Raw genomic sequence first — 23,513 nt, forward strand, 5'->3', positions numbered from 1 at the left:
TAAAATGCTTACAGATGAGATGAAATGAAGTGAATGACATAGGCACTGTGACACAATGTTAGGCTACCATTGACCTGATATGTCAGGGGGATTATCTGCTTCAAGTGATCCTGGATCATCAAGCCATGATGATGTGGAGTGCTGGATGGCAGGAGCAGATGATGTCATGCCTGGGGATCCCAGGCGGTCTGAAGAGGGTGAGGTGGGCCGTGATGATGAGAGATTTGATCACATTATTCAGAATGGCACTCAATTTAAAGCTTATGAATTGTTTATTTCTGGAATTTTCCATTTACTATTTTCAAACCACAGTTGGCTGCAAGTAACTGAAATCACAGAAAGAGAAACTGAAGACAAAGGGGGAATCTTGTATGTATTATATATTATTTCAAAATGCATTTCAAATTGTATTGAAGTGTACACTTAACATGGGTGATTTTATTGCATGTAAACTGTAACTCAATCTACAGTTGATTTTTAAATCTGTAAAAAAATATTGAGTTGAATATCCACAATTTAATGTGTCATTCTATTTCAACATAGTGCCGTACAAAAGGTGGAGGAATTATGAGATGCTTACTAGCTGCTGCTGCTGCTGCTGCTGCTGTGTCGCTTCAGTCGTGTCCGACTCTTAGCGACCCCATGGACTGCAGCCTACCAGGCTGCTCCATCCATGGGATTTTCCAGGCAACAGTACTGGAGTGGGGTGCCATTGCCTTCTCCTGCTTACTAGAGATGCTACCAAAATAGACTTGATAGCTCAGGAAGAACTTCTGAGAGACATGAACAGATCCTGTGAGTAGGAACTGGTCTGGTGAAAGTTATGAAACAGCAAAGAAGAAATGAAAAATGTTCCAGGCAAAGGAGTTGAAAAGCTAGAGAGAGGCTAGCCTATGTCACATCCAAGAATGGTTCAATTCCTAAGCCAGAAACTTGCTCCCATCCCAGATCCTTAGGTCTCCCCAACTTCCACATCCCAACCAATCATCAAGTTCTAATGATCTGAATGGCACTTTTATTTCCCCATCCTCTTTGTCTCTAAGCCCTGAAAAATTATCACCTGAAAAATATTCGTTACTGGACTTGACCTACATTCCATCTTCCCAGAATCTATCTTCAATATCAGCCCCAGGTGAAGGTAAAAAGGTGAAAGGGGTTGAAAGGCTCAGTTGTGTCTGACTCTTTGGGACCCCATGGACTGTAGCCCACCAGGTTTCTCTGGCCACAGAATTTTCCAGGCAAGAATACTGGAGTGGGTTGCCTTTTCCTTCTCCAGGGGATCTTCCGACCCAGGGATCAAACCAGGGTCTCTTGTATTGCAGGCAGATTCTTTACCGTTTGAGCCACCAGGGAAGCCCTAGAGTGAACATTAAAAGACAAATCTAATCATATCAGTCCCCTATTCAGTATATTTCCATTGTTCCCCAGTGAATACAGAATAATTGATATATGCCTTAAAATTACATAAGAGAGATTTTTCACGATGTAGCTTTGTACTTTTGCTATCTCAACTCCTACCATGACCTCTTCCTGACTTTTATATACTAACCACATTCTCTCATTCTTCTGAACTTCAGATTGAGGTGACCCTCTTTAATTGGCATCACATCTCAACACATTTACTACTTCCTCTATTAAGATGGTCCCTGACTCATCTAGGGCAGATATAAGTATTCTTTATCTTATGTTCCCACTGTGTTATATAAAGCCCCAAGTCATTATCATAACCTAAAAATTATTTAAACTCCTACTGTTATTATAGTTACAGCAAGTCCTACACACTGAGTTCTCAGACTTTATATTTGTTATTTAACTGAATTCTCAAAAGGAACCCAATACATATGTATTATTTTACCCACTTACATAAGAGGAAATATGGCTTAGGAAGGTTAAGAAATTTGCCTAATGTCATACAGGTGGAGTGACCAAGCATGGATTCAAGAACTTCTTAATTAAATCCAAAGCTGAGATTTCATATAGACATTTTTTCCACTACAGCTATATGCACTCTAAATTCCTTGAAGACTTAGGCCATAATTTTGTAATGGTGTATCCATAGTTCATAGTACAATGCCTGGGGCATAGGAAGTACCTGATAAATAATAAGTGCCTGTCAATTAGTGAACCAATCAATTAATCAAAATTTGCAGAGAAGATTGAAAAGGGATAGCAAATGAATTGTGAAAGCATTATACTAATATTAGGCATTATAAGTATATCATATGTTAACCAACTAAGACATACAATCTGATAAAAGATTAGAGGGCAGAATGCACCAATGTAATATAATATTTCAAATTTCAGTATGTTTCTGTAAAAACATTAATCCATGTTGTTAGCACTCTCTTGTATCTCTATGCTACATAGAGATTTTGGAATGTACAAGATGAAGCAGCAGCACTGGTGATTTAACAGGTTAGCATGAAGACAAATAGTAAGGAGTATCATTTTTGCTTTTCTGCCCATTGCAGAAAGTTATAATTTTATTTTCCTGCAGGCTCTCAACCAGATTTCTACCTAGATTAACAACAGCAGTTCTGCACTCCCTTCTCTTCCACTTATCAAGGCTCCATAAACGTAAGTGCTTTTTCTGAACCATCTGTTATTCTAATTTCCTGAGTAATAGACTGAATAAAACTTTGACAGGTGTTCACCAACAAATGTGTGGGATTCATCATTGTAAAAATTAGCTATTATGCTTTCAAAAGCAGCTTTTTGGAAAAGAGAAAGTATTTCCCCAAAGTCTCCTAGCTGATTTCTTCCTGGCATCACCTTGGCCAAAATCTGATCCAGATCCATTTCCCAAGGAAGGGGCATGGAACTGATGGGTTTGGAAGAGTTAGCATCTGAGACTGGGTGATCACCAGTAGGGTACCATCACCAGGACCACCACAGGGCTATCTTTTTTTGCTGGATAATACAAGACACCACATCAGCCACAGAATGGCAGAGGACATACCTTCTGAGCAAGTCATGGACCCCACTTATTGGACCATGGAGGGAGAGGTGTCATATTCATGGACACTCAGTTTCTTTCTGAACATCGTCTGACATTTATTGAAAATAAGGGGAAAAAAAGTTTGTCCCGGTAGTGTAGAAGAGCTGGGCAGAGTGCAGGGGTTACTGTGCTGAACAAAAGGCACACATCAGAGAGACAGCTGCACATTCAGAAGAGAACTGGATTCTGGGTGAAACCAACAGGTCCACAGGAGACAATGAGTGACTCGATTTGGCTGCCAGGCAGCCCTGGGACCTAGTGTCAGCAGGAACAGAAGATGTCTCTAGGGTAGGGAAGACCTGGGTCCCATCGCAGGTGAAAGGATGGCCGGCCCCTCCAGGACGGTGGAGAGCTGTTGGAATCCTTGTTTGTCCAGAGGCTGTGGCCAGCTCAGACACCTCCCGGGTGAGTCCAGATCCCCGAAGGCTGCAGGCTGTGGGTGGAATGCGGTGCACGGTGATGGCTGCCGCAGGATAGGTCTCTGGCCACCCGGAGGCGGGCCTGGGAGTCTGGCAGGGGGCGGGTGGTTGGCAGCGGCCGGGTGTGGGTGGTCTGCCCAGTGGGTAACAGGAGCCCGGCTTGCAGTTGGAGAGCAGGACCGAGTCCAAGTGTACAGGGGAGAGGCCTGAGTGGCCCGAGGGCGGCGGCAGCAGCTGGAATCTGGAGCGCTATTCCTGGAACAAAGGCAAGCACTACGCGGGAGGGGACACGAGCACGGGGGAGATCGCGGCCACCCGAAGGTGAGGGGGGACACGGCGGGAGGACGCCTGTGGCGATCTGGGAGGCGGCGACTGGCGCGGCGGACCCTCCCCCGAGCACCCGCCCCCAGACCCGAGGCGCTCCCGGCCTAGAAGTCCTCGTCTTCCACCCATCCAAACACCCGCTTCATCTCGGCCAGGAAGCCCCGGTAATCGTTGAGGAGGGGGCTCTGCTTCCTGATGTAGGGGATCACCCACTGCAGAGCTGGCCCGGTCATGCGGGTGATGAGGAACGTCACCTTCAGGGCATCGTTGGTGAACAGGTTCTCGTCCACTAGCATGTAGGCGCCCGTCTGCACGATAAACTCCGGGAGCCGGTCGGTGTCGCCGTCAAACGTCTCGGGGAAGGGGATCGGGTTCCTCCACCGACGTGTCTGAGGCCGAATGGGCAGGGCCAGGAGGGCCTTGATCAGCTGCACTCGGCCGTCCATCGAGCCTCGCTCTCTTTGCTGGGCTAGATGAGGTTCAGCGGGGATTGGTGAGGAGGTGTGGCGGGAAGTGCGTGTTTAAGCGGGCTGACCGGTCCCCGCGTGGGCGGAGTCATGGCGGTTCCGGCTGCAGTTTAGCTCCGCCCAGGTGGCCTGGCTGTCACTAGTGCGCAGGTGCGACACGGAGCCTAACAAGGGCCAAAGAGGACCCAGAAGGGGTGCTCTGCAGGAGAAGGGAGCGGGCCAACGCCCTCTAGAAGAGAGGTAGCTGGAACAAAGGAGGCGGGTAGTGCGCAAGGGGCGGGGACCAGGGGAGGAGCCTTGGACGCCTGGCTCTGTCGTGAGGGAGGATAGAGTCACTGTCTAGGGCGCTGAGTTGTCCTCCACTTCACTGCTTCCATCCCTCTGTCTCCGCCCTAGTGTATCGTCTGCCTCGACCTTCTGTAGCCACTTGAATGCAATTCTGTGAACATGTTTTCCTGCTTATTCATGGAACTCTCAGAGAAGTCTTGCACCGCTGGTTGTAGATTTCTTTGCCTTGCACCATAGTGGAATCTCCCAAATATTAGTCAACATAATCAAGAGCAGCATATTCAAAGAATAGTGCACCATGACCAGGGAATGTAAAGGAGTCTTAAATGTTAAGAAATCTCTTGATTTGTTACATAGCTTGCTGGAAATTCTCTGTCAGTTGCCCACTCTAGAGACAATTTCCAACACTGCAATTTGCTTTTTATGGCCAGCAGGAGATGGAAAAGGAGTCAGCTTGGAAGATGGAGTTGAGTATAATGTAACCTATTCATAGGGGTAACATTTGTCATTCTATGGGTTAGAAGCAAATCACAATTCCCGCCCACACTCAAAAGGATCATCAGGAGGTTGGGACCGACTCTAAAGTCTGTCGCAGTATGGGTGTATGTTCCACAGTTTGGTGATTCATTCATCAGTTGAAGGGCATTTGGCATGTTTAAAGCTTTTAGCAATTATAAATAAATCAGCTATAAACATTCAGATTTTTTGTGAGCATGTATTTTCATTTCTCTAGGGAAAATGCCTACAAGGAAGATTCCTATGTCATATGATCCTAAAAGGAAAAAAAAAAAACCCTCTCATCAAACTAGGAATAGAAGGAAAATCTTCTATTTAATAAAGGGCATCTACAAAAACCTACAGCTAATATACTGTAAAATGTGAAGGCCAGAATGCTTTCCAACGTTATTCAAGAATGGAAGCATGCCTGCTGCTGCTAAGTCACTTCAGTCGTGTCCGACTCTGTGCGACCCCACAGACGGCAGCCCACCAGGCTCCCCCATCCCTGGGATTCTCCAGGCAAGAATACTGGAGTGGGTTGCCATTTCCTCCTCCAATGCATGAAAGTGAAAAGTAAAGTGAAGTCACTCAGTCGTGTCCGACTCTTAGCGACCCCATGGACTGCAGCCCACCAGGCCCCTCTGTCCATGGGATTTTCCAGGCAAGGGTACTGGAGTGGGTTGCCATTGCCTTCTCCAAGAAGCATGCTTACTCTCACCATTTCAATTAAATATTGTACTGGAGACTCCAACCAGTGAAATAATGGAAGGAAAGAAAGGTAGGAAGGAAAAAAGAAATGAAGGAAGAAAGAGAGAAGACAAAGAATCAAAAGGCATCTAGATCGACAGAAAGAGAGAAGGCAAACTCCTTGTTCAAAGAGGACATGATCATGTATATAGAAAACAGACTGCCTAGGATCTAGGATCAACAACAACAGAAAACTAGAACTAATGAGTGAACTAGGCATGTTTGCAGCACACAAGGTGAATACACAAAAATCAATTGTGTTTCTAGTAACAAACAAGAGAACTTTGAAACTAAAAATGTTTTTGTTGCTTTTAAGCCATACCACTTGGCATGCGAGATCTTAGTTCCCCAACAAGGGACCGAACCCATGCCCCTTGCAGTGGGAGCATAGAGTCTTAACCATTGGACTGCCAAGGAGGTTCCAGAAACTAAAGAAGTTTTAAACACCATAAAAATGTGAAACACTTAGAGTTAAATATGACCTTCCTGAGATAAATGACAATACATCTGAGTAATGGAGAGATATCTATTCATGGGTTGGAAAACAATTTTTTAAGATATCAATTATCTTCCAAATTGATTTATAGATTCAAAGTATCAGGAAATTTTTCAATGTAAATATGTAAAAGTAAGTGATTCTAAAGTGAAGTGTGAAAGTGTTAGTCGCTAAGTAGTCTCTGACTTTTTTGCTACCCCATGGACTGTAGCCCACCAGGCTCCTCTGTCCACGGAATTCTCCAGGCAAGAATACTGGAGTAGGTAGCCATTCCCTTCTCCAGGGGAATCTTCCCAACCCAAGGATTGAACCCGGCTCTACCACAGTGCAGGTAGGTTCTTTACCGTCTAACCCAACTGATGCTAAAACTCATATGGAAATGCAAAGGACACACAATGACTAAAACTAGTATAAAACAGAACTAACTTGGAAGACTAAGAATGTTAGGGGGACCACAGACTGAAACCACCCACCCTAGCCAGGCACCATAGTAATGACTTTGGAGAGTTATCTTACAACATTATAGTTACCTTACAACATGGTATCTTACAACAGGAAGTCCTGTTAAGAAATGCAGAACTAGTAAGCTACCACCAACCAAAAGAATTTGGAAAATGTCAAAAGAATCCTTCTCTCTGGAATTCGTCTTGGCTGAGCATTGTACAGTCACCAAGAAGGACTCAAATCAGAGCGACCAGCCAGAGAAAACCCAGAAACAAACCCCATTACAATGAAACGCAAGACTTCAAGCCACATGGCAGAGCAGTTCTCCTGCTCCCTTACCCTGCTGCCCTCCTCCTGGTTGCCCCTTCCCAATAAAGTCTCTTGCTTTGTTAGCATGTGTGTCTCCTCAGACAATTCATTTCCAAGTGTTAGACTAGAGTCCACTCTTGGGCTCTTGAGTGGCTCTCCCTTCCTGCAACAATACTATTTGACATCAAGATTTATGATAAAGCTACAGTAATTAAGACAGTGTATATTGTCATCAAGATAGACAAATAGGTAAATGGAACAGAATATAGAATCCACAAATAGACCCACACATATATGGAGGTGTCAGTGCAGATCTGTGGAGAAAGGACAGTACTTTCAGCAATGATACATGACCAATTAGATACCCATATACAAAAAATAAATTTCTGTCAATACCTCATTGTACTTGTACTCAGTCACTCAGTTGTGTCCGACTCTTTGCAACCATTTGAACTGTAGCCTGTCAGGCTTCTCTGTCCATGGAATTTTTCAGGCACAAATACTGGAGTGGGTTGCCCTTTTCTCCAGCAGGGGATCTTCAACGACTCAGGAATTGAACCCATGCCTCCTGTATTGCAGAAGGATTCTTTACCCCTGAGTTATCAGGGAGGCCCTATCAATACCTCATACCATACACAAAAATTAACTGAAAATGGTTCATAGATCTAATGGCACAACCTAAAATTATAAAACTACTTGAAGAAGAAAGGAAAAAACCTGAACAACTTTAGATTACACAAAGACATCTTACCTATGACATGAAAAATATAATCCATAAAAGGAAAATTGGGTAAAGAGGACTTCTTAAGATAAATTTTGTGTTCTTCAAAAAACTCTGTTAAGAGAATGAAAAGAATAAGGACAGGCTGGGGGCAGGAGTAGGGGCAGTGTGTGTAAATCATATACCTTTATAAGACTTGAATACAGCTTGTGGAGTCCTGCCCCAAGGCCACAGATGTGAGGCCACAGATGCGAGGCCTTGCACCAAGTCACAGAAGTGGAACCCATAACAAAGGTCACCTCCAGAACTGACTAAGCCCTTTATAACTGTTGTCAAAAGACCCCTTGATCTTCACCAGCAAGCTTTGTGACCCCGAGTTAGGCATAAATGCCCACCTGGTACTCATCGTACAGTGCCATAGCCAATTACCTAATGCCACCTTTCCAGCAGGAACTTTCTTTATCTTGAGGCTATACAAATTGGCTACTAACCCACAAAGAGCATTGGCTCTCCCTTGAGCCAGCCCGCTGCTCTAACAGCATCCAGCTGGCTCTCCCTTCCCTGCTCCATTTGCAGTGCCTTCATTATCTCTGCTCCTTGATCTTAATAAAGTCACTCGCTTCTGAAATACTGAGTCTGGAAAGTCTTGGACTTGTGCTTGGACTACCACAACACAACTCACCAGTAAAAAAGTAAACAATCCAACTAAAAATGAGCAAAATATTTGAACAGACACTTCACAAAAGAAGATACACACAAACACACACAAACATATATATGTATATATATGGTAAGTTCAGTTCAGTCACTCAGTCATGTCCAACTCTTTGCAACCCCATGAACCGTAGCACGCCAGGCCACCCTGTCCATCACCAACTCCCGAAGTGCACCCAAACCCATGTCTATCGAGTTGGTGATTGCCATCCAGCCATCTCATCCTCTGCCATCCCCTTCTCCTCCTGCCGTCAATCTTTCCCAGTATCAGGGTCTTTTCCAATGAGTCAGCTCTTTGCATCAGGTGGACAAAGTATTGGAGTTTCAGCTTTAGCATCAGTCCTTCCAATGAACACCCAGGACTGATCTCCTTTAGGATGGACTTGTTGGATCTCCCTGCAGTCCAAGGGACACTCAAGAGTCTTCTCCAACACCACAGTTCAAAAGCATCAATTCTTTGGCGCTCAGCTTTCTTCACAGTCCAACTCTCACATCCATACATGACCACAGGAAAAACCATAGCCTTGACTAGATGGACCTTTGTTGACAAAGTAATGTCTCTGCTTTTTAATATGCTGTCTAGGTTGATCATAACTTTCCTCCCAAGGAGTAAGCATCTTTTAATTTCATGGCTGCAATCACCATCTGCAGTGATTTTGGAGCCCAGAAAAATAAAGTCTGACACTGTTTCCACTGTTTCTCCATCTATTTCCCATGAAGTGATGGGACCAGATGCCATGATTTTAGTTTTCTGAATGCTGAACTTTAAGCCAACTTTTTCACTCTCCTCTTTCACTTTCATCAAGAGGCTCTTTAGTTTTTCTTCACTTTCTGCATATGGTAAGTAAGCACACAAAAAAGATGTTAATCTTTAAGAATTAATAATTGCTAGAGACACAGACATAGAGAATAGACTTGTGGACACAGTGAGGGGAAGGAGAGAGGGAAAAATTAAGAGAGTAGCATTGAAACATACTTTACCATATGTAGAAGAGTTAGTGGGAAGTTGCTGTATAACACAGGGAGCTCAACCCGATGCTCTGTGACAACCTAGAGTGGTTGGATAGGGTGGGAGTTGGGAGGAAGGTTCAAGAGGGAGTAGACATATACATACTTATGGCTGATTCATGTTTTTGTATGTCAGAAATCAACACAACGGTGTAAAGCAATTATCCTCTAATTAAAGGTAAATTTTAAAAAAGAATGGCAAACTAAACCCACAATGAGTTACAATTTAACACTTACTAGAATGTTTAAAGTAAAAACAAACCAAAATCAGAACCAAAAAAAAAAAAAAAAAACCTGACAATACTGTCACTGAGTTTGAAGAATAAATTAATTTCTCATAAAATGCTGATGGGAATACAGAGGAGTACAGCCACTTTGGAAAACATTTTATCTCTTTCATAAGGTTCCTTTATGCAACTTTGCAGAATATAATTCCCCTTGTCTTGTTGTTGTTCAGTCAGTCAGTTGTATCTGACCCTTTGTGACCCCATGGACTGCAGCAAACCAGGCTTCTTTGTCCTTCATATCTCTCAGAGCTTGCTCAAACTCATGTCCATCGAGTCGGTGATGTCATCCAACCATCTCATCCTCCGTCATCCCATTCTCCTCCTGCCTTCAATCTTTCCCAACATCAGGGTCTTTTCCAATGAGTTAGCACTTTGCATCAGGTGACCAAAGTACTGGAGCTTCAGCTTCAGCATCAGTCCTTCCAGTGAATATTCAGGATTGATTTCCTTTAGGATTGACTTGTTTGATCTCCTTGCAATCGAAGGGATTCTCAAGAGTCTTCTTCAACACCATGCTTCAAAAGCATCAATTCTTCAGTGAGTCCAGCTCTCACATCCATACATGACTCCTGGAAAAAACATAGCTTTGACCAGATGGACCTTTGTTGGCAAAGTAATGTCTCTGCTTTTTAATATGCTGTCTAGGTTGATCATAACTTTCCTCCCAAGGAGTAAGCGTCTTTTAATTTCATGGCTGCAATCAACATCTGCAGTGATTTTGGAGCCCAGAAAAATAAAGTCTGACACTGTTTCCACTGTTTCCCCATCTATTTCCCATGAAGTGATGGGACCAGATGCCATGATCTTAGTTTTCTGAATGTTGAGCTTTAAGCCAACTTTTTCACTCTACTCGTTCACCTTCATCAAGAGGCTCTTTAGTTCCACTTCACTTTCTGCCATAAGGGTGGTGTCATCTGCACATCTGAGGTTATTGATATTTCTCCAGGCAATCTTGATTCCAGCTTGTGTTTCTTCCAGTCCAGCGTTTCTCATGATGTACTCTGCATAGAAGTTAAATAAGCAGGGTGACAATATAGAACCTTGTCATACTCCTTTCCCAATTTGGAACCATTCTATTGTTCCATGTCTGGTTCTACCTGTTGCTTCTTGACCTGCATACAGGTCTCTCATGAGGCAGTTAAGGTGGTCTGGTATTCCCATCTCTTTGAGAATTTCCCGCAGTTTGTTGTGATCCACAGAGTCAAAAGCTTTAGCGTTGTCAAAGAAGCAAATGTTTTTCTGGAACTCTCTTGCTTTTTTCTATGATCCAATGGATGTTGGCAATATGACCTCTGGTTCTTCTTCCTTTTTTAAATCCAGCTTGAACTTCTGGAAGTTCATGGTTCACGTACTGTTGAAGCCTGGCTTGGAGAATTTTGAGCATTACTTTGCTAGCGTGTGAAGTGAGTGCAATTGTGCAACAGTTTGAACATTCTTTGGCATTGGCCTTCTTTAGGATTAGAATGAAAATTGACCTTTTCTAGTCCTGTGGCCACTGCTGAGTTTTCAAAATTTGCTGGCATACTTAGTGCAACACTTTCACACGATTATCTTTTAGGATTTGAAATAGCTCAACTGGAATTCCATCACCTCCACTAGCTTTGTTCATAGTGATGTTTCGTAACGCCAACTTGACTTCGCACTCCAGGATGTCTGGCAGTAGGTGAGTGATCACGCCATGGTGGTTATCTGGGTCATTAAACTCTCTTTGTATAGTTCTGTGTATTCTTGCCACCTCTTAATATCTTCTGCTTCTGTTAGGTCCATACCGTTTCTGTCCTTTATTGTTCCCATCTTTGCATGAAATGGTCCCTTGGTATCTCTAATTTTCTTGAAGAGATCTCTAGTCTTTCACATTCTATCGTTTACCTCTATTTCTTTGCTTTGATCACTTAGGAAGGCTTTCTTATCTCTCCTTGCTGTTCTTTGGAACTCTGCATTCAGATGGGTATATCTTTCCATTTCTCCTTTGCCTTTCAATTCTCTTCTTTTTTCAGCTACTTGTAAGCCACCCTCAGACAACCATTTTGCCTTTTTGCATTTCTTTTTCTTGGGAATGGTTTTGATCACCGCTTTCTGTACAATGTCATGAACCTTGGTCCATAGTTCTTCAGGCACTCTGTCTATCCCATCTAATCCCTTGAATCCATTTGTCACTTCCACTGTATAATTGTAAGGGATTTGATTTAGGTCATACCTGAATGGCTTAGTGGTTTTCCCTACTTTCTTCAATTTAAGTCTGAATTTTGCAATAAGGAGTTCATGATCTGAGCCACAGTCATCTCCAGGTCTTGCTTTTGCTGACTGTACAGAGCTTCTCCATCTTCGGCTACAAAGAACATAATCAATTTGATTTTGGTATTGACCATATGGTGATGTCCATGTGTGGAGTTGTCTCTTGTGTTGTTGGAAGAGGGTGTTTGCTATGACAAGTGCATTCTCATGGCAAAACTCTGTTAGCCTTTGACCTGCTTCACTTTGTACTCCAAGGCCAGACTTACCTGTTTCTCCAGATGTTTCTTGACTTCTACATTTGCATCCCAATCCCCTATGATGAAAAAGACATCTTTTTTGGGGTTTAGTTCTAGAGGGTCTTGTGGGTCTTCATAGAACCGTTCAACTTTAGATTCTTTGGCATTAGTGGTTGGGGCATTGACTTGGATTACTGTGATATTGAATGGTTTACCTTGGAAACAAACAGAGATCATTCTGTCATTTTTGAGATTGTACGCAAGTATTGCATTTTGGACTGTGAGGGCTACTCCATTTCTTCTAAGGGTTTCTTTTCTGCCATAGTAGATATAATGGTCATCTGAATTAAATTCACCCATTTTGGTCCATTTTAGTTCACTGATTTCTAAAATGTTGATGTTCACTCTTGCCATCTCTGGTTTGACTACTTCCAATTTACCTTAATTCATGGACCTAGCATTCCAGGTTCCTATGCAATATTGTTCTTTACAGTAGCGGACTTTACTGTCACCACCAGACATGTCCACAACTGGGTGTTGTTTCCACTTTTGCTCAGCCTCTTCATTCCTTCTGGAACTATTTCTTTGCTCTTCTCCAGTAGCATACTAGGCACCTACCGACCTGGGGAGTTCATCTTTCAGTGTCCTATCTTTTTGCCTTTTCATACTGTTCATGGGGTTCTCATGGCAAGAATGCTGAAGTGGATGATTGTCTTGAGATAACCAATATTCTGTATTCTATAAACATTTAGTTTTGACTATCCTTGACATTAATATAAAAAAGGAATCATACGAGTCTATACTTTTTGTCACTAATCATCAGGAAAATGGAAATCAAAACCACAATTAGCCATCATCTCACACTTGTCAGAATGAATATCATCAAAAGAACACAAATACACGTTAGTGAGGATGTGAAGAAAAGGGAACCCTCTACTGCTGATGGAAATATAAATTGGTGCAGCCACTGTGGAAAGCAGTATGGAGGTTTCTAAAAAAACTAAAAATAGAACTGCCATATAACCCAGCAATTCCACTCCTGGGTACATACCCCCAAAATAACAAAACCACTAATTCGAAAAGATTTATGTATCCCAATGTTCATAGCAACGTTTTTTTACAACTGCCAAGATATGAAAACAACTTAAGTGTTCATCAATAGATCAATGGATTTAGAAGATGTGGTATACATATACTATGGAATACTGAGCCATCAGATCAGATCAGATCAGTCACTCAGTCGTGTCCGACCCTTTGCGACCCCATGAACCGCAGCACGCCAGGCCTCCCTGTCCATCACCAACTCCTGGAGTTCACTCAGACTCATGTCCATCGAGTCAGTGATGCCATCCAGCCATCTCATCCTCTGTCGTCCCCTTCTCCTCCTGCCCCCAATCCCTCCCAGCATCAGAGTCTTTTCCAATGAGTCTATTCTTCACATGAGGTGGCCAAAGTACTGGAGTTTCATCTTTAGCATCATTCCTTCCAAAGAAATCCCAGGGCTGATCTCCTTCAGAATGGACTGGTTGGATCTCCTTGCAGTCCAAGGGACTCTCATGAGTCTTCTCCAACACCACAGTTCAAAAGCATCAATTCTTTGGCACTCAGCCTTCTTCACAGTCATAAAAAATGAGTTTTTGCCATTTGCAGCAACATGGATGGACCTGAAGGATATTACACTAAGTGAAATAAGTCAGACAGAGAAAGACAGATACTACATGATGTCGCTTATGTTGCTGCTGCTGTTGTTTAGTCACTAAGTCTTCTCTGACTCTTATTGTGACCCCATAGACTGTAGCCTGCCAGGCTCCTCTGTCCATGGGATTTGCTGCTGCTGCTGCTGCTGCTAAGTCACTTCAGTTGTGTCGGACTCTGTGCGACCCCATAGATGGCAGCCCACCGGGCTCCTCTGTCCCTCGGATTATCCAGGCAAAAATACTAGAGTGGGTTGCCATTTCCTTCTCCAATGCATGCATGCATGATAAGTAGCTTCAGTCGTGTCCAAGTCTGTGCGACCCTATGGACGGCAGCTCATCAGGCTCCTCCGTCCACAGGATTCTCTAGGCAAGAACACTGGAGTGGGTTGCCATTTCCTTCTCTGGGCAATCTTCCAGACCCAGGGATCAAATTTGTGTCTCCTGCATTGGCAGGCAGATTCTTTACTGCTGTGGAAATCTAGATACTACTACAAACTGGTGAATCTAACAGAAAGGAAGTGGGCTCACAGATATAGTAGCACAGATATAGTAGCTACCAATAGGAAGGAGATTGAAGAGGGTCAGTATGGGATAGGTAATCAAGAGGCACAAGTTATCAGGTATAAAATAAGCTTCAAGAGCCACTTCTGTAGCAGTCCAGTGGTTAAGACTGCCCTTCCAACACAGGGGGCCTGGATTTGATGACCGGTTATGGAACTAAGATCCTGCATGCCATAGGACATGACAGAAATAATAATAAGCTACAAGAATATATTGTACAACACAGTGAATATAGCCAGTATTTTATACTAATGATAAATGGAGTACAATGATTAAAAATTGGGAATCACTCTATTATAAACCAGTAACTTATATAATATTACACTTCAATGAAAAATAATATATGATAATAGAAATAATTTGATATTAAACAGAAAAAACATTCAGTGTCTTTGGCTCTGACCCATGCCCCTGTCCCTCTCTGGAGCCCACCTAGAGAATCCTTGGTCCTGCCCCACCCACTCGGCCCTGCCCCTCCCACCCCGCCCCCTCCACTGCCCCTCCCACCCCGCCCCCTCCACTGCCCCTCCCACCCCGCCCCCTCCACTGCCCCTCCCACCCCGCCCCCTCCACTGCCCCTCCCACCCCGCCCCCTCCACTGCCCCTCCCACCCCGTCCCCTCCACTGCCCCTCCCACCCCGCCCCCTCCACTGCCCCGCCCCCTCCATTGCCCCGAGAGTCCATTAGCTCCGCCCCCTCCTCCTGCACGGAGCCCCACCCCTGTGGAGATAGGCTTCCTGTTGCGCCTGCGCATTATTGACCGCCAGTCCACGTGGGCGGAGCTTCCCGAGCGCTGGAGACCGCCCATGGCCCAGCCCACCCCAGGCCTGGGAAGCCTCAGAATACACGCACTTCCTGCCACGCCTCCTCGAGGACCATCGTGCACCTTGCAGAGCCCAGCAAAGCGAGCGAGGCTCAATGGACAGCTGAGTGCAGCTGATCAAGGGCCTCCTGGCCCTGCCTATTCGGCCCCAGACGCGTCGGTGGAGGAACCCGATCCCTTCCCCGAGACGTCTGACTGCGACACCGACCGGCTCCCGGAGTTTATCGTGCAGACGGGCGCCTACATGCTAGTGGACGAGAACCTGTTCACCAACGGTGCCCTGAAGGTGACGTTCCTCATCACCTGCATGACCGGGCCAGCCCTTCAGTGAGTGATCCCCTATATCAGGAAGCAGAGCCCCCTCCTCAACGATTACTGGGTTTTCTGGCCGAGATAAAGCGGGTGTTCGGATGGGTGGAAGACGAGGACTTCTAGGCCGGGAGCGCCTCGGGTCTGGGGGCGGGTGCTCGGGGGAGGGTCCGCCGCGCCAGTCGCCGCCTCCCAGATCGCCACAGGCGTCCTCCCGCCGTGTCCCCCCTCACCTTCGGGTGGCCGCGATTTCCCCCGTGCTCATGTCCCCTCCCGCGTAGTGCTGGCTTTTGTTCCAGGAATAGCGCTCCAGGTTCTAGCTGCTGCAGCCGTCCTCTCGGGTCAGCCCGGCCTCTCCCCTGCACACTTGGACTCGGTCCTGCTCTCCAACTGCAAGCCGGGCTCCTGTTATCCACTGGGCAGATCACCCACACCCGGCCGCTGCCAACCACCCGCCCCCTGCCAGACTCCCAGGCCCGCCTCTGGGTGGCCAGAGACCTGTGCTGTTGTGGCCATCACCATGCACCGCATCCCACCTGCAGCCTGTAGTCTTTGGCTATCTGGACTCACCCGGGAGGTGTCTGAGGTGGCCACAGCCTCTGGACAAACAAGGATTCCAACAGCTCACCACCGTCCTGGAGGGGCCGGCCAGCCTTTCATCTGTGATGAGACCCAGGTCTTTCCTATCCCAGAGACATCTTCTGTTCCTGCTGGGTGTGACCGCCAGGTCCCAGGGCTGCCTGGCAGTCAAATCGAGTCACTCATTGTCTCCTGTGGACCTGTTGGTTTCACCCAGAATCCAGTTCTCTTCTGAATGTGCAGCTGTCTCTCTGATGTGTGCCTTTTGTTCAGCACAGTAGCCGCTGCATTCTGCCTAGCTCTTCTACACTACTGGGACAAACTTTTTTTTCCTTATTTTCAATAAATATCAGATGATGTTCAGAAAGAAATTGAGTCTCCATGAATATGACACCTCTCCCTCCATGGTCCAATAAGTGGGGTCCATGACTTGCTCAGAAGGTATGTCCTCTGCCATTCTGTGGCTGATATGGTGTCTTGTATTATCCAGCAAAAAAGATAGCCCTGTGGTGGTCCTGGTAATGGAGACCCTGCTGGTGATCATTAAGTTTCAGATGTTGACTCCTCCAAACCGGTCAGTTCCATGCCCCTTCCTTGGGAAATGGATCTGGATCAAATTTTTGGTCAAGGCAATGTCAGGAAGAACAGTTAAGAGACTTTGGGGAAAGAGTTTCTCTTTTCCAAAAAGCTGCTTTTGAAAGCATAATAGCTAATTTTTACAAATGAGGAATCACATACATTTGTTGGTGAAAACCTGTCAAAGTTTTATTTAATCTATTACTCAGGAAACTAGCAGAATGACAGGTGGTTCAGAAAAAGCATTTACATTTATGGAGCCTTGATTGTTAAATGGAAGAGGAGGAAGTTCAGAACTGCTCTTATTAATCTAGGTAGAAACCTGGTTGAGAGCCTGCAGGAAAATAAAATTATAACTTTCTGCAATGGGCAGAAAAGCAAAAATGGTACTCCTTACTACTTCTCTTCATGCTAACCTGTTAAATCACCAGTGCTGCTGCTTCATCTATGTCTAGGGAAGGTTAAAATTTCAGTAGAGTCTGATAAAAAGGTGGAGTTACAGAAGGATACTGAATCAAGTCTGCCTCATTTCTACTTTGGGTGATTTTTCCTGAACAGGGCAGAGAAGAATTAATCATTACAGTGGTTTTTCACTTTATTGACTCTCTCTTAATTTGAACAGGTAAACTTGAGCACTGGTTCATATGACTTAGGTGGAGCTGGAGGTACTAATACATTATCCTCATTTTGTATTAGGATTTTTTTTTTTCAGTATCACTAGAAATAGTGGAAACAATATTAACTTGCCTTTGGCATATAATAGGCCAAAATTCAGAGAAGGCAATGGCACCCCACTCCAGTACTCTTGCCTGGAAAATCCCATGGATGGAGGAGCCTGGTAGGCTACAGTCCATGTGGTTGCTAAGAGTCAGGCACGACTGAGCAACTCCACTTTCACTTTTCACTTTCATGCATTGGAGAAGGAAATGGCAACCCACTCCAGTGTTCTTGCCTGGAGAATCTCAGGGACGGGGGAGCCTGGTGGGCTGCCGTCTATGGGGTCGCACAGAGTCGGAGACGACTAAAGCGACTTAGCAGCAGCAGCAGCAGCAGGCCAAAATTTTAAAGTGAGAGGCAAAATTTGCATCACTTACTGAATTGGAGTTTTATGATACGTAAGTTCTTAAAATAATTGACAGCTGGCTAATTTTGAGATTCCAATTTAAGTTGCTGGAGGTCAGCCATTCTGGATGGGTGTGAAAGATAATTGTGTTAAGCATATTCACTGTTTGGTTTTAAACGTAGATTCTGCTAAAGTGGTTTGAGAAGTGCTTGGAAGCAGTTTATGGTGTAGATCCAGCATATTCCCTACAGCCTGTGTCCATCTGTCTCTCAAGGTAGGTAGAATGGCCTGGGACAACTCGGTATCCTTTGAACAGTGTTGGTAACCCCTTGCCTCCCTCAACAAAAATGCCCCTGCAGTTTTCTTCTTCCTGCTAGAATGGCTCTGTTAGGCATTATTCTTTTGTCTATACCACTTGTATCATACCGGGTCCTTTTTTGTGATAACAAATGTTTTGGGGAGAGGCAACATTTTGCAAGAATTAATCTTGAATGTCTTAGCAAGTTTCTGTACTGATACAAAGGAATGGCATTTTTAAGGCAGAAGGGAGGCTTTTTTCCTCATAACTTTATAAGTGCCCCCTTTTCAATTGTCATTCTTAGGTTAGGTTGTTTCCCTCACCTCATTCTATTAATATCCTCAATATACAATCAAGAATCATTACCTAAGAAGGAGAGAGAAATATAAAGATTGTCAAAAGAGAAGATGAACACATGAGGGATTATAGAAAAACATAATTAATCATTTTTGTTTGTGCTTGAGGCCAATAATGACTTGAAACCTATATTTGAAATAATACAGAGAGATTTTGTCATGCTGAAATCCACAAAAATTTAATATGAGAATAAAGTGGCCTTTGGGTGCTTCAGTGTCACAGGGGACTCTTGGGTCTCAGGGAAACCTTTATAGGCTGTACTGGTGAAACACCTCATTATTCCCCAGTGGCCTAAGTTAACCCCTGTACACAAAGGCAGCCCTAGGGAAGAGATGAAGTAGGGAAGGGGATTCCATATGGACCCTTTGTGAGTGTCCCTGATTTGTCTACCAGAAACTTGGAGGGAACCGAAAGAGTAGTGTGAGAGAGTACCAGGAATCCTGGGTGCTACATTTTCCTCCAGTAACCTTTGCAGGCATCTGATGCCCTGCTTGCTTATACAGGTGTTGACATACTTTGGCTTCCATCACGGTGGTAGTGTGACTACTTCAGTTTATGTCAAGCAGTTCTGAACAGTAATGAGTCTATAATGAAAAGCAGCGCATCTAATGACACCGGGTATGGAAAGGACAAAATCAGTCAAAACACACATGCTCAATGAAATGAAATGAAAATAAAGTAAAATGAAAGCCCATCATGAAGTCAGACTAGTAGCATGGTGAAGTGGAATGCCTGAAGAGGAGGAAATAAAAGCAGTATACCAGTGAATACATAGTGGGATCCATCAAGACCTCTCTCTACCTTCCCACCACAACAGCTAATCACAGACCCCAGATGGAAAGTATCTGGACTTTGTGCTTACGTTTGTATGTGGAGGAAATCCCTGACATCATGACAAGGGAGGTTATGGGCCAGAGGAGGCTACCTGGCTGGATTCAGCAGTCACAAGCCCGGACCAGAACTCCTAATCTTCCCTGTATATTCTGCTCCTTTTAGTCCCCTTGCAGGTCACACAACCATCCCTCACTTAACCCAAGTGCTCTTCGTGCCCTCCCTCTTATTGATTATCCACAGACAGTCACCAAATCCATTCTGCCCTCCTTGGTAGCTCAGGTGGTAAAGAATCCACCTGCAATGCAGGAGGCCCCAGTTCGATTCCTGGGTCAGGAAAATCCACTGGAGAAGGGATAGGCTACCCACTCCAGTATTCTTGGGCTTCCCTGGTGGCTCAGCCAGTAAAGAATCCGCCTGCAGTGTGGGAGACCTGGGTTTGATCCCTGGGTTGGGAAGATCCTCTGGAGAAGGGAACAACTACCGACTCCAGTATTCTGGCCTGGAGAATTCCATGGACCTTGTAGTCCGTGGGGTCGCAAAGAGTCGGACATGGCTGAGCAGCTTTCTCTTTCACTTTCTCCCCCCCCAACCTCAAGGATACCACCCCAACTCCAATGGCCTGCCATCTAGCCTTCTGATAGCAAAGACCCTGCCTCCAGTGCCCTACTGACCCCAGAACCTATTTCCCTCTCCCTGCTGCTGCTGTTTCTCTGTCTCATGGCAGCTGAAAGCATACTGTCACATGATCAAAGGAGGGACATTTAGAATTTCAGAACCTTGTTGGACCTATGGATATAGTTAGCCTGAATTTGGGCATTGAGCTAAAGACAGCAGCCATACCTGTTGTGCAAGCTGAGTGGAGGATTGCATATTTAAACTCACTAGAAGCAAGCACATTCTTGATAAGGTCATTAGGCTAGAGTCCTAAAATGAGCGTATAGATCAAAGTCCATATAACACTATTTTGACCCATCAAAGTCTCACCTCAGCAAGATTTTCAAGTTACATTCTCACTAGTAGTGTGAGGCAATATCTGTTTGCCCCTATCATTATTAAATTTTAAATTTTCAATCAAGATATAATATCCCAATGATAAGTACTCTTTTTTTTAAGTTTTTTTTAAATTAAGTAATTTATTTTCATTGGAGGCTAATTACTTTACAATATTGTGGTGGTTTTTGCCATACATTGACATGAGTCAGCCATGGGTGCACATGTGTCCCCCGATCCTGAACCCCCCTCCCGCCTCCCTCCCCATCCCATCCCTCTAGGTTGTCCCAGAGCACCAGCTTTGAGTGCCCTGCTTCATGCATTGAACTTGCACTGGTCATCTATTTTACATATGGTAATATACATGTTTCAATGCTATTCTCTCAAATCATCCCACCCTCGCCTTCTCCCACAGAGTCCAAAAGTCTGTTCTTTACATCTGTGTCTCTTTTGCTGTCTTGCATATAGGGTTGACATTACCATCTTTCTAAATTCCATATATATGCGTTAATATACTGTATTGGTGTTTATCTTTCTGACTTGATTCACTCTGTATAATAGGCTCCAGTTTCATCCACCTCATTAGAACTGACTCAAATGTGTTCTTTTTTATAGCTGAGTAATATTTCACTGTGTATATGTACCACAACTGCCTTATCCATTTGTCTGCTGATAGACAGCAGACAGGTTGCTTCCATGTCCTGGCTTTTGTAAACAGTGCTGCAGTGAACATTGGGGTACACGTGTCTCTTTCAATTCTGGTTTCTTTGGTGTGTATGCCCAGCAGTGGGATTGCTGGGTAGTATAGCAGTTCTATTTCCAGTTTTTTAGGGAATCTCCACACTATTCTCCACAATGGCTGTACTAGTTTGCATTCCCACCAACAGTGTAAGAGGGTTCCCTTTTCTCTACACCCTCTCCAGCATTTATTGTTTGTAGATTTTTTTTAATGGCAGCCATTCTGACCCGTGTGAAATGGTACCTCATTGTGGTTTTGATTTGCATTTCTCTAATAATGGAAGGTGTTGAGCATCTTTTCATGTGTTTATTAGCCATCTGTATGTTTTCTTTGGAGAAATGTCTGTTTAGTTCTTTTGCCCACTTTTTGATTGGATCGTTCATTTTCCTGGTATGAGCTACATGAGCTGCTTGTATATTTTGGAGATTAATTCTTTTTCAGTTGTTTCATTTGCTATTATTTTCCCCCATTCTGAAGGCTGCCTTTTCACCTTACTTATAGTTTCCTTTGTTGTGAAAAAGCTTTTAAGTTTAATTAGGTCCCATTTGTCTATTTTTGTTTTTATTTCCATTACTCTGGGATGTGGGTCATAGAGGATCTTGCTGTAATTTATGTCAGAGAATGTTCTGCTTATGTTTTTCTCTTAGAATTTTATAGTTTCTGGTCTTACATTTAGATCTTAATCCATTTTGAGTTTATTTTTGTGTATGATGTTAGAGATAAGTACTCTTTGCCACAATAAAATGTTCTCTTTTGTCCTGCTTCACCTCTGTCAACAAAAATGAGGCTTTCAGAATATATTTGCTTTGTGCCTCTGCTCTCTTCTATTTTACCATAATCAAGACATTTGGAACACTTTCGCTTCTACTTTCACATCCCACTCTCATCCCCAAACAATGAGGTTGGTGGAGATTGTTGACATCTGAAAGTATGAAAATAATACAGCTAGAATTTTAAAAATCATTTTTAGGTCTTTATAAGGAGCAATATTTAACTCATAATATGAAAGCTTATCAATCAACTTTCAAGTATTGGATGTTAAATGACATTCTAGAGATAAAGACAATTGTGAAGTTGAATTGAGACCTTTTCAGAGTTCACGGAGGTCTATAACAATGAAGGGTTCCCATCCTCCCAAAAGAAGAAACACAGGTATACTCAATTAATTTGCTAACTCTAGCAAATTTGCCAAGTAGAATATTGAATAAAATAAAAAGAATACCTGCCATGAGATGTTGAGAGAAAACAAAAGGACTGAACATCAAATAAAACTTCATATGTAACTACCCACAAATGTGGAGCCCACAATCATACCCACTAAGAAATCTTAAGCAGAGGATTTAGTCTAAAGTGGTTCTGGACCAGTTGTTTAGAGAATATATGGTTAAAGGATATGAACATTCAAATTTACTTTCAACATGGAGGATTGCCTAGAATCCTCCAAATGGCTCCAGTACTCTACTTTGTGCTCCCTTCATAGAATCACGCAGAGACAGCCTATCTTGAAAGTCAAAGATGCATAACATCTTGACTATAACCATCATTCTCAGTTCTTTTCTGTACTTTGATTATTTGAATGGCACTCATACTCTGGATGCATTCAAAGTCTTTCTCTCCTCAACCATCCAGTTATCTCCCAAATGAGCTGAATGGATATTCTGCCTGAATGGTCAGTTTTATCAGATCACTAGAGTGCTTTGAGTAGGAGGCTCCTGGGCAATCCCAGAACCTCAGGCCACCAGGGGTCATTTGAACCCATTATTTGATGAATTGATATCCACACAATTTACATAATCAAGGCCATAAAGATGACAAGCAAAGAACTTGCTGTGTAAGTAGCCATAACATCAGGGCAGCATTGTTCACTCTGCCTAAAATAAAACATGTTAATATCTAATATTAAAAGTGATGAAGACTTATGTGTGTTGAGCTCCTAATAGGTACCAAAAATATTAGATGTGCATCATTCGCATGATTCTATTTCATCATCATCTTGAGACAAGGTCCATGTTTCTGCCTACTTCTTCAGAACAGCACAGATAAACAGATATCTGCAAACAGGAGAATATACTCCAGATATTTTAAGCAGGTATATCTGAGCACTTACTGCAAACAACTGTAAGAGGGACTGGAGGGGCAGTCTCTAGGTGTGCTATTGAATACTGAAACTAATGCCTATCGAAGCAGATGCTGTTAAATGCTGTTTTAGAACGCGCTACCATTTTCATGCACCTCAGCTCCTCTCTGCTTTTGTTCCCAGTAGCCAGAATCTGTGGCTCTTTCTCATAGGACTGCCCACAGGCTATCAGAACCCCCTTTGTTTGTAAGCTTGAAGAGTGAGTATCTTGTAATTTAAACTAATTATTGATGGATATGCCAAAGGGGTTCTCTGGGAGATTTTGGTTGGTAGAAAATATTGCTTGACTCTCTTCCCTGCACCCCCTCCACAGTTTACTTCCCCACTTTTCCTGTCCATATATTTTTTGGACCACTTCT

General features: G+C 43.8%; 1 protein-coding gene across 1 annotated transcript; it reads right to left on the reverse strand.

Moving 5' to 3' along the window:
• Window positions 1-3,029: 3,029 nt before the first annotated feature.
• On the reverse strand, window positions 3,030-4,252 carry LOC109555245 (retrotransposon Gag-like protein 8). The gene has a single exon (XM_019955958.2). The coding sequence runs from the start codon at window positions 4,185-4,187 to the stop codon at window positions 3,846-3,848; it is 342 nt and encodes a 113-aa protein (XP_019811517.1). The 5' UTR covers window positions 4,188-4,252; the 3' UTR covers window positions 3,030-3,845.
• Window positions 4,253-23,513: the final 19,261 nt, after the last annotated feature.

The sequence above is a fragment of the Bos indicus genome, chromosome X, assembly GCF_029378745.1.
Source record: "Bos indicus isolate NIAB-ARS_2022 breed Sahiwal x Tharparkar chromosome X, NIAB-ARS_B.indTharparkar_mat_pri_1.0, whole genome shotgun sequence".
Taxonomy (NCBI): Eukaryota; Metazoa; Chordata; class Mammalia; order Artiodactyla; family Bovidae; genus Bos; species Bos indicus.

Coding starts and splice junctions, on each gene's coding strand:
- LOC109555245 (XM_019955958.2), bottom strand. CDS start 4,187: ATGGACGGCCGAGTGCAGCTGATCAAGGCCCTCCTGGCCCTGCCCATT.